The sequence below is a fragment of the Leptonotus elevatus genome, chromosome 10, assembly GCF_054856555.1.
Source record: "Leptonotus elevatus isolate MCC_2025b chromosome 10, RoL_Lele_1.0, whole genome shotgun sequence".
NCBI classification, from domain to species: domain Eukaryota; kingdom Metazoa; phylum Chordata; class Actinopteri; order Syngnathiformes; family Syngnathidae; genus Leptonotus; species Leptonotus elevatus.
In genome coordinates, this window is record NC_141248.1 from 2917269 (window position 1) to 2929849 (window position 12581).

General features: G+C 39.8%; 1 protein-coding gene across 7 annotated transcripts in view; it reads left to right on the forward strand.

Moving 5' to 3' along the window:
• Positions 1 to 12581, forward strand: part of cadpsa (Ca2+-dependent activator protein for secretion a) — a 176823-nt gene that overhangs the window by 85572 nt on the left and 78670 nt on the right. For all 7 annotated transcript variants that reach the window (XM_086086186.1, XM_086086187.1, XM_086086190.1 and 4 more), the window contains exon 11: positions 1912 to 2124. In XM_086086186.1, coding sequence (XP_085942312.1) covers positions 1912 to 2124 — 213 coding nt within the window. The remainder of the gene's footprint in view (positions 1 to 1911; positions 2125 to 12581) is intronic.

A 12581-nucleotide genomic window follows, 5' to 3' on the forward strand; every position in this document is an offset into this window, starting at 1 on the left:
TTGTCATTTTGAAGAGATGACGATCTCTTTGTTTTCTGAGCTCTGAAGAAACTCTCTTCTAGAGTCAATTGTATGGAATTTCCCATTTTATATTGCTATCACTATCGCTACCACTCTGCTGCTCCACCAACTGCTATCAACCTACTTCCTTCTCCACTGGGCTTCTTCAACTCCTCCCAACATGCTGGTTATCCTCTGTTCAAAGAGACTGTCGCCATCTGCTGGCGAATACATGTCATTACAATATGTTTAAGGCTCAATACTTGCATGGGACTTGCATAAGGTCCTTATGCGTCCAGTGCATTAAAAAAACGCAAAACCCGAGTTCATTCGTGGGTGGCACTTAATGGTTTGAGTTACCATGTGAGCACAAGTAAAATTCAGAATTTGATGGAGCAATTGGCAGCGCATTGTAGGCATTGACGTAGGGAGATCACTCTTGCCGGATGCTTGGCTGCGAAAAGGCTGGTCAAAGACCTTGCTCACCTCAGCAGTAAAAGAGTCATAGGATTCTACAATTGTTGATTTTGATTCCCACAGGGAATTCGCCCACTTCCCTGCTCTGCCTTTGAGCAAATTGATTACATAAGCCAATTTGGAACGGTCTGAAGAAAATGCATTAGGCTGTTGATTGAAGACGAGCAATTAAGGAGGAACTGGCTGCAAGCTCCTACCTCCCCCGTGTAATGCTCTGGTGGAGGGATAGACTACTCTCTTGTTGCGGTGGGGGCCACAGCAGGTGGTGCATGCTCCTCTTGACTGGCAGTGGGGGGTTGGGCTGGGCAAGTGGCGCCCTGGTTTTGTTGGGCGGCCAATGAACCAATGTCAGCAGTAAGGTTCTGAAGACAGTCAAGAAGTTCTTTAAGGAGTTTGTCGTGTTTGCCGAGAAGTGTACCATGGGCACCGACAGCATGTCGAAGTGAGTCAGCGTCTGCTGGGTCCATATTAAAGGGCCAGAACTTACTGTGCTGGGTGTGGCTGGCTTAGGACCCAGAAGCCGACAGTAACATCAACGTAACAACCAAAGTGTATTTAACAAAGTAGCAAAACAAACAAATTAGCAAACCAAATATGGCTGAGCATGGCAGCGGCTGAGCTCTCAACACAACAGGACTGAAAAATAGAAGAACAAAGGGAAATCAGTACAAACCAAGGGCGCCGGAAAAACCCAGTTAAAAGCTACTCAAAAACACCAAAGCAACAAACACTTGGGACTAGGTAATGTTTTTAGGCAGCATGTACAGCTTGTACCGTGAATACGACAAGGCGTTCTGACAAGGAGTGGTGGTCAGACCAGAGCTTAGGTACTGAGGGTGATTGATGATTGGAGGCAGCTGTGTGAGGAGCCCAGCACGACCTGACCACGCCCAGCCTTGAAAGCAAAAACACAGACAGAGGTAAAGACAGGAAACAGAACTGCAATGATGCCGAAGTAAAAGGGGACCAAAAACGACTCACAACATGAGTAACTCATTACTCTACACAGACGGCAATATTGTAAAGAAACGTATTACTTTCAAATGCAAGTAACTAGTAATATTAAATATATTACATTTTGGAAGTAACTTGCCCAACTGTTGAAAACTGCTTAAAAAAATATATAAAAGTGAAAATAGTTATTTTACCTGGTACTGGAGTTACTTTTATTATGAAGTAATTCAATTACTAACTCAGTCACTTTTTTATGTTTGTTTAGCAAGTAATTAGTAACTGTAACTTATTACTCGTAACATTCCCAACATTGCTTGCTACTGCTCAATCTTTTATGAATCTTGTGAATATTATATACATTATATATTTATTTTACATAAGCTGTGTGTTGTGGGTAGCATGTTTCCAATATTTCTGTTAGCTTGTACTTCATACTTTGATGCTTTAACACACCTAATCAGGAATGTATGCATCTTCCAGGCCTGGATGGTGGTCGGACTTTCTTTAATGCTGTGAAAGAGGGCGACACTGTAATATTTGCCAGTGATGATGAGCAGGATCGGATTCTATGGGTGCAGGCCATGTACCGGGCCACCGGCCAGTCCCACAAGCCAGTTCCCCCTACCCAAGTCCAGAAACTAAACTCTCGAGGGGGCACAGCGCCACAGCTTGATGCACCAATATTTCAGTTCTGTAAGTTCTTCACTCTTAAATTCTCTATTCTGAAATGGTCATTATTGCAAAAAAAAAAAAATACACCACTGATCAGTAAATCAGGAAAATTACATCAAAAACATACTTCATGTATCATGATTTTTTCTTTTTTCTTTTCACACTTGGTTCAGTCTATGACATTGTCTGACAATGCTTTCAGCTGTTTCTTCTCTGCTTCGCTCTCTATTGTAAATTTGCTGTACATTCTGGTGTTTGGTAGCTTTGCTATGTGTCTTTATGTTTCTCTGTTTGTTCCCTCTTCCTTTTTTTCCTCTTTTTAACCTTGACCCCGCTATCTTGTAGCTGGATTGAACGGTAAGTGCTTTCCTGCCTCTTTTATCCTTCTTCTTGTTTTTGCCAATTTTTCTTCCCTTGTGTGTTAAAGAACACTTACAGAGGTTGCCGATTTCTTTATCATTTTACATGAATGCGTAAGTTATTTAATTAGTACATCTAATAATAATTCATTCACAGGTTGAAAAAGTACTGTTCCCTCTACCAATTGAACATTTGTACCAAATACAATTGACTATATTGCCTTTTTAATGATTATTATTTTTATTACAATGGATTGATTTGGTCACAGTCACACAAAAGAGAATTGTATTTAAAGTATTATAAATAATTGCCTTCAAAGTCACATAACTTTGGAGTTTAACCTGCCATCAACCATTACTCACATCACAAAATGTACAGTCAACCCCTGCATATGACTGGCATTTGCAAATTTGCCAATTCACACATTTATTTTTGGAGGTGTTTTTGCGCTCAGGCCAAAGAAAGCAATAATAGGATTTGATGCCATCTCATGAAATCATGGTGTTGTTATTAGTAGGTTTACTCCATTAATGTTGGTTTTTTTTGGCCAAGTTTGAAGATTTCCTATTCTGTCAGCACTCCTTGAATGCACCTAATGCACAGTCAAAAGCAGGACTGTCAACACTCACGCTTGAGCGTGACACACATTTCTCTCCATTCTATACTTTCATTTTTCATGCTAAGAAAAAGTATCTGTAACTAAGATGGAAAAACTCTAATTTCCAATTAAAATTTTAATTAATTATTATTATTTATTTATTTATCCGGGTCAAAGCTGAATGGGACAAAAACTCTAATTTCCAATTCAATTTTGAATTAATGTATTTAGTTTAATAAGTGTAACTTTTGTGTCATGGGGTCACGTGACAGCGCACTCAGCGGTTTGAGGAATGCAGAAGTGGCTGGCCGAGGGTTATAGCAACACTGGGCTAGTGAAATTTTGCCACAGGTATGTTGTTGTTTTGCTAAAAAATAATACCAAATGCAACTAATGTCAAACTGTAGGGGCCGACTGTCGTTGCTGCCGAGCAAGTGAACCTGAGCTAAGTACAGTATGCGATTAAATTACGGAGTTGCTGAGTTGTGTCTACACCGCTTTCCCCCCATTGTGTGAATGGGTTAGCGTAGCCAGTAATGTAGACTACAGTCTCGCCTACCCATTCATTTGAATGTGTCAGCATTGCCTAGCGTAGCTTTACCTGGCTGTTTGCTGTGTTGTCATGTGTGTCATATGATATTTCTCTGAATATGATTCATTAAGTGAAATGAAATGCCATTATAGTGACTTACCTATATGATTGTGTAATACGGTGTGGAGATGTTTTAATGTAATTGAAGTGCTTTAGAGCCCAGTCTCTTGGTTATTATTTTATCTTTTTGATATTAGAGTTACTGTGGTGAACCTCAATCAGTCAAAAAATTAGCGCATGCGGGAGGTTGGCAAAAATGACAGAACATCCACCAGGAGATTTTAAATTGAATCAACCTCGATACCTTCTTGTCACTTCCTTCAATATAACCAATATTGTATTTTTATATTTTTTGTATTTTAAATATATTAAGAAAATATTTGAACATTGAACAATGACACACTAATTATAATGCAGCTTGTGCTATTTCTTTAATATTTGTCCTTTGAACGTTTGAGTATGTGTGTACATCGGATTATTAATTGGACCTGCTTTCATGCAGGCCAAGTGTGATGGAAAGGTATGAGCCTGATCTGGGCCTGAAAGATGGAGATTGTGCCCGCTGCCTGAAGTTTGGTTGGGCTTGTAGCATTGATATTATACATTACGATATTCATAGTGTCAACATTTTAGAATGACAAACATACATTTAATAGTTCATTGTTCTGCTGGAAGGAAGACGCGCAAAGCACCTTCAGGAAAAAAAAAAGGTTTTCTATTTATTTTTAGTTTTTTATCTTTGGGGAGTCAGACACCACATAGTGGGGGTTGCTCACCCCCACCCCTCTTTGTAGTCACAGGACAAAATAAATGAGTTTTTCTGTCTTTGATGAGGCTGCAGAAGTTAGCAAATTAGAAGTTAGCAATTGGATTATGTTTGGCGATCGTCCGCAAAATGTCAGCCGTAGTCAGTATGTGGAAGGAGGGAACCCCTCAATTCCAGAATTGGCCTGAAACCACCCATCTTTTTGGGAACAAGGAAGGAAGAGGAGTAGAATCCCACTGGATGCCCAAAGGGATCCACGGCTTCGATCGCATCCTTGGCAATGTGCCGACAGCTCTTGTTCCAGAGCAAAGGCCCTCGCCAAGTCGACAATGACAGTTTCTCTGACCCCGACGGAAAGAGGGGGCCGACGCTGGAACTGAATCCTGTACCCATGGGTCAAGGTGGAGATCACCCAGTTGTCCGAAGCGAGGGCAGCCCAGTAATAGAGCTGCCGACAGGAGACGTAACAGACGGCCGGCCCTTGGGGCCCGGAAGGGACAAGTGCTGGTGCTGGCTGTGCTCGTGCTGTGGTGATGGCCTTCTCTTCCAGATCCTCCATGAAGAGAAGGCCATCACCACAATACCAGCACACTATAAACCCACATTATGGAGACGTTACGTAGACGACATTCTGGAAAAAGTAAAACAAGGACACACACAAGATTTAACAGACCACCTTAACACAATGGACAAAACTGGAAACATCAAATTCACATATGAGGAAGAAAATTAAGGACAACTCGCCTTTTTGGACATTAGCATCCATCACGAACAGGACGGCAGCATCAAGACCACAGTCTACAGGAAACCCACGCACACGGATCAGTATTTGCTTTGAACTTCAGAACACCCCATTGCACACAGACTGTCAGCTGTCAGACCATTCTTCGAACGCATAAACATTATTACGGACATGGAGGACAGAAAGAGGGAAGAACAACACAGAAATGGCACAAAACTAATTTCAATATCCACAATGGGCAATAGAAAAAGGCAAAAATCAGGTAAAAATTCAACACAAGAGGGAACGACAAAAAAAACAAAAACTAAAAGAAGAGACAATCAATACAAGGAATCAATCCCGTATATTAATTAGAGGTGTCACAGAACAAATACAGCGAGCAATGAGAAAACATAATATAGGTACAATAATTAAGCCACACAAAAAACTAAGACAAGAATTATTGCATTCTAGGGACAGTATACATCCGGACAATGAATGCAATGTAATATATGAAATACCCTGCAAAACCTGCAATAAAACCTGTGTTGGAGAAACGGGAAGATCTTTCAACATAAGAAAAAAAGAACACCAAAGGGAATGTGAGAAACAAACAGCAGCACACTATACCAGAGAAAATTTAAAATCCACCATATCAGACCACTGCAAACGAGAAAATCACATCATGGATTTGGACAAAGCAAACATCATTGGAACAGAAGAACAAAAATACAAAAAATGGATAAAAGAAGCAATAGAGATTAGGAAACGGGACCGGACACACTAAACAGGGATGAAGGAACTTTTCCACAAACGGGATCTACTGCTCTGGAGACCATCAAGCGACGGAGGGCGTAGTCAGAGTGGAGTTTCATATGACAGTACAGCCACACCGGCTACGCCCAAGAACTTCAGCTGATAAGAGAACACGTCACAACTGTCAGTTTGACAGCTTCTGAGGAAGGCGACAGTCAACGCTAAAACTAGTCAAGGTAAAAAGAAAAAACTAGTCAAGGTAAAACGAAAAAACTTTTTTTCTTAAAAAAGAAAAAACAAAAGGGCCATGAGTCCCTGTCAAGTCCAGGTCAGCTGAAAAAGTTGAACTGTGGCATTGTCGTCTGCCTTTGCTAACGCTTTCACCCTGAGTCACCTATCCGTGTCTGTTTTCAAATGTCTAAAAAAGTTAAAGGTTGTCATCTTTGCATTGGTAATTTGAATTTGTCATTGTCATGTCTACTTCATTAACATTGGACGTTGCTTGGGCATACAGAAAGGTAGGGAGAGAGAGAGAGGGACAATTTACGAGCCGTAACCTGAGTCCACAAACGAAGACACATTAGACACTTGGAGTAAGGAGTGAAAATCCAAGTAATTCGCAGCATAGAGACATGCAATGTTCAAAGAGTCCAAGTCAAGTCTCGAGTCTTTATTGGACGAGTCTAAGTCTCCAAAAATGGAGACTTAAGTCTCTCCTGAGCCAGGGTCCAAATTGCGAGTCCCCATCTTTGGTTAAAAACAAAAAATCTGCTGTTTTGAAGGGCTATTTTCAGAATTCACTTAATATAGCCTACAAATGCACGTTATTTGGAAAAAAATTACGGTAATATGTTCAACATATTGCAGTATTACAGTTTACAAACTGAGAGCTCCTGTAATTAATATATACAGTAAATCTAAGGGCGCACAAGCACAATGCCAACCATGCTGGACTTATACTGCCCATTAAGGTGTGCCATCACTTCAATTTATTGTGCTTATTCTTTTCATCTCTGTTGTGAAGGCAACTGTTATCTTAAAACACTTTTCTAGCCTAGTTCTAGTTTTATAAACTGAGTGTGAATATGGCTGTGCATGACTGAGCAGGCAATAGACACTTTGGTTGGATTCGTTTTTATTTTACATAGTGGTAGTCATCATTAATATCAGGCAGAGGAGTTATTTTGACATTATTCAAAGGTGGTGCGTGGTTCCAGCTTGTTTCTGTAGATTTTGTGTAAGGTGGCAATTATCTAACTGTCAGGGAACAATCACATTTCAGTACGTGGAATTGTACAACATTGCACGTGCATGTTTGTGAGCATGACCAGTAATGTTGGGCCAGTGGCCCCTCTTTTCTAAGCATGCCAAAGGAGAGGTGTTGTGCCATACTTGCTTGAGCACATATACTGCTCTAACAAGCCAAAAGTATCGGTCTTAAAATCTTAAATGGGCTGAAGCATAGCACAGATTGCCCAGTGTGAGTATGTATGTAAGTGTTTGTGAGCATATTGTCTTTGATCCAACCACTATGTCCTATCAGATGATAATTACCAAGTGAAAAGTACCAGGCCACAAATTATACATGTCTACTGCACAATTAGGCAAGGCAGTAATTAGTCAGTTAACAAATAACTGCTTGCCTGTTCAAACAATTAAAAACATAAACACACAAACACGAAGGATCACTGTGGTAGGTGATCTCCAAGTACCCACTTCACAGAGGTGATCCGTGTTCGTCGTGGCCATCCGCCCGTGAGGGTCTGCTTGGAGTTCCTTATAATCATACTTTACAGACTCCAGCCAAAGCATTTTCAGCTTCCGCCATGCCCAGGAATGTGACTCTTGCATGCCAATTTTAAAGGGAATGAGAGGAATTGTTTCATTTGACTGTGAATCAAGTGGACATACAAAGGCATGTCGTCTGTATGTAGCGGCGCCAGATTGCTTGAGTCTGCAAAAATACCAAAACGTAGCATTTACGTCATGCCGCGCGTCAGTCTTGTACTGGACATGAATATAGAACCCTGTGTGTTGAACTTTTCAATACTATAAAATATGTACATTGTCAACATGGGAGACTGTGTGCAAAGAGCCCATAACACTTCGTAATATTGTACTTTATAAAAAACATACAGTAATTAAATCATTCTAATTTAAAAAACTGTTTTTGTCACATTGCATCAATTGAATGCTGCTCCTTCTGGTGTTCCCCTCTTGGTCACATGGGGGGAGTATAAGACAGACATAAATGTGTACTGTACTATTTATTGAGGCATTATTATTATGAATCACACTCGAAATCTCTAGGCAGGACAAGCCTTGGTTGATGTATGTAGTCCTGTCTGGATACAGCAGCTAATCATATTGCAAAGTGGGTGTGTCCTGTCTAGAACTCAAGTAGGATTCATAATAACGCCTCAACTGTCTCACCTCATTAGTATGGCACTATTCGTGAGTCTGCGTAAAGGAATAAAGGATATATTAATGTGAGTACTGTTATATTGTCAGTATAGATGTTGTTGCTTAGCCGTAGGTTCCAATCTGTTGCCTAAAGTATTAAAGCACCACAGCAACATAAGGGTTAATTAGCATTTGCATTAAGCTAGCAAACTGAATGGGCAAGTTATGGTTGTTTTAAATACCCAAAGTGTAATTCTCAGTTTTTTCTTCAAAGGTGCTTGTGGACTTTTAATCGCGACTGCCATCTCTGGCCTAAAGCGTAACTGCAGCCTCTTTGTCAAGCATAGTGCGCGAGTATATCCGCTCAAATAAAATATATATATATTTTTTTCAGTTTCCTTCCCAATTGAGTCATACAATAACTGTCACCAAATGTCCACGGTGACGAGCATGATGTCATACTCTTTTACTACGAAGTGCACTGTTGTTACATGTGCAGAATGTGGTTTGGCATTGTCTTGCTGAAATAAGCAGGGCGTCCATGAAAAAGGCGTTGCTTGGATGGTAGCATATGTTTCTCCAAAACATGTATGTACTTTTCAGCATTGATGTTGCCTTCAAAGATGTGTAAGTTTACCATGCCATTGGTTCCCAAAACAGTTTGAAATGTGGACTCATCAGACCACAGAACACTTTGCACCAGTCCATCTTACTTTGTAGATGTGCTCGGGTTCAGAGAAGCCGGCAGCGTTTCTGGGTATTGTTGATAAATGGCTTTTGCTTTGCATAGTAGAGTTTTAAGTTGCAGGATGTAGCGCCTGTATTTACTGACATTGGTTTTCTGAAGTGTTCCTTAGCCCATGTAGTGATATATTTAACACATTGATTTAGGTTTTTTTCTTTTTTCTTTTTTTTTCTTTCTTTTTTTTCTTTTCTATAAAGAGCTCAGTATTGTTCATTCGGAAATGTCATCATCATTGCTCTTTATTTTTTATTATTATTATTATTATTTTTTTAATATATATATATTTATTTATTTTTTATTTTTTTTGTATGTGGGTGAGTATGTGTATGTGCGTGCGTGCGTGTGTGCGTGCGTGCGTGCGTGTATTTGTTAGCTCACCAAAAACCTATTAGAAAAAATCCCATACCGTTCACCTAAACCGAACACCGCCGTCAGGAGACCCGAGGGGACCAAAGAAAACCAAGGAAGGTGAAATCCAGCACCGACCAGACACCACCCACCGGGCCACCCACCAGAATTCTTCCCCAACCCAAGAAACATCTAAATTCCAACAAATCCAAATAAAAAATAAAAAATCAGGGAGACCTCAAGAGACCGAAGGAGAGACTGAGGAAAGGAAGGAAGGATAGATTAAGCAGAGTGAGATCCACAGACATCAGCTTCCACCGATTCAACGACCAGAGGAAGAAGCAGATTTAGGTTTTTGATGCATTGCCATCTGAGGGATCTTAGGTCAAGTTATGTGGTGCGCCGCAGGCTCGGCTCTAAATTAATTTAAATATTAAATTTGAGTCTCCTTCAATTAATGAATAAATTGATTATTAATTTAATAATTAACAATTATTGGTTTAATAATTAATTTAACCGATTTACCCTACACATAGTACGTAATTTACACTGGGTCTCAAACTAGGAGCTCTGTGACGTTTCATCGATTTACACAAAATTAATATAGCATTGTAAAAGGCACTTGGAACTTATTTTCTTTTTATATTTCATGTACCATTTTGTGTTACCTCAGAGTACACAGTCATTCTGTTACACTGAGTGATTACTTGTCAGGACAAATTTCAGATTACAGCCCATTTCTTCTTGAATTTGACCAGCAGAGGTTTAGACTGGCTGGTAGTATTGGTGAATCAAAATTCCAAATTAAGAAGACATTCCAAAACTGAATAATTAGTCATGCACATTATTTTTCCATGATTATGTTATTTAGGAATTTAGTTTGTTTGATGTTATAGTAATTTCTAACTGTTATATTTGTACTTTATTGTCAATACAGATGTTTGCTGATATAAAGAATAGTCTGCATTGTGAGCAGAGTAGATTGTCATTTGTTCCACTGTTATGGAGACATTAAAAATGTTCTTGAGAGGACGGAACAACATAGCGTTAGAGTAACATGTTCACTGCCAGCCCTCCCAGTTTGATACTATTATTATATACAGTACAGTAGTGTTTCCCAACTTTTATTGATTCAAAGCACATATTCCGCATCAGAAAAAAATCCCACGGCACTTCACCTAGCAAAACCATTCCCCGGTGCTAAGCTATTGTCAAATATACACTGTAAAAAATTGCTGTAAAAATACGAGGAACATTCAACACTAGTGCACCGTTTTTCATTAGTACAGTTAAACACCGTAAATTCTGACGTCATGGAGGAACAAATATTTAAAGCAAGCTTCTGTAAAATAATACAGTACAAAGCAGTTTGTTTGCTCTCTTTTTTACATTAAGGCACTGCAATTGTACGGCATAGTATTTATTTTATTTTTCATTCAACTAGGACCCTTGCAATTTGCTACTGGGCAAAATTCAAAATTGTATGATAATAAAGAAAGGTCTTCACATCAGTATTTCATTTAAGATTGTGGACACCATAACAAGAAAAGGAAGCTTTAACTTTCCTCCGGACTCTTAAACTGAAGTGCCAAATTGGACGGAGCTCTTGACGAGGGAGCCCTCCGTCGTTCTCTCAAAATCGCAGCCAGTGCCATCCTGACACCAAGCAAGACCATCCTGGGGAAGGTGGTGTCAAAGAAGACAGGGAAGCAGGTCCGCAAAAAGGCAGCAACAGTGAATCCACAGTCCTGAGTGTCAGGCTATGGGAGCTCGCCTCCGTGATTGGTGGCCTACGTCGCTGGCTAGACGGGTCAATTGGTGCGCAGGAGAACACATGATTGCCACATTGGTCTCAGATGTGCCATTGCCATGACATTTAAAGCAACCCAGTAGCTTTCATCCGGGGTCTGGCTGTTTGTGTTTGCACTTTGTTCGTTTGTTTAGTTAGCCAGCCCCAGTACCTCTCGTGCGTGTTCATTCTGCTGTCTTTCTGTTATGTGCCTCGTACCTGCGCCATAAATTTGACCGGTCATTTTTAGCTCACTACTCATTTGACGTTGCACTTCGACAGTTGGAAAGTCGGGAAAGTGACCCGACATTCGGGAGCGTGTTGAGGTATTGAGTCGTCGCCTGTCAGTGTGTGATTCGTCGCGTTGTGCCCTGCCCCGTCTCATGTCCACCCTTTTGCTCAAGTGTACCATTTTCTCCACCTCCCCAGCGACCACTCCATGTGCTCTACCTGCTCAACTGACATCAATTATGTCCCCTGGCAAGTAACATCCTGGCTCGAGCGAGGAAGCAGCCAATCAGAAACGATCGTTTATTTAATTGGCAATAGTTTTGAGATGCTGTGCATGCATATTCAGCATAATTTCGGTATGATTTATGTATTTATTTTTTTATGCCAACGTATGCATCTTGTGACCACTGTTGATTTCTTGTTGTGTTTGAAGTGAAGGCTATGTAACACATGTTTGGCTATAAAACTGATGTGCTTTTCTAAAAATAGCTTGCGGTGGAAAAAAGATTGGAGACCCCTGGGTTACAGTATAATACTGTAATATTTACTTTTGTACAGCACAGTACTGTATTATTTTTATGGTAATCTACTGTAGAATAACAGTATGATACTGGTGATTCTAGCTGCCAGTAGTTTACCGCAAATTAATGGTAATTTTGTTTGTATGTAAAAAACAACAACTGTCAAATGCAAATGAAGGGTTGACAGAATAATACTGTAATTGAAATTTTTGGAACAACACAGTACTGTAATATTTTTTTACGGTAATCAACTGTTGTTTTAGATCACAGTAGTACACTGTAAAATTACAGAATGGTGCCGCCGCTTCTAGCTGCCAGTAGTTTACTGCAAATTGATGCAATTTTATTTATTTTTTACTGTGTAGTCACAGAACACCAGAATAAATGATAGATGTTACAGTACAATTTTCCCACAACGCTCATTACAGTGGTGACTACCACACTATGAACAGCATAATGACTGTCTAGAAGGAAATTATAATACACAGTCATACACAGTACAGTCTGTAAACCGTTATTACAGTAATACGTTATCACATATTTCAGACAAGAGTAGGGACTTCTAAGATGAAAAGTATATTAATATAAACATTTATAAAATGAGCAACGTTATTTGTTTGTTTGCACAATAGAGTGGTAAGTTTTAAT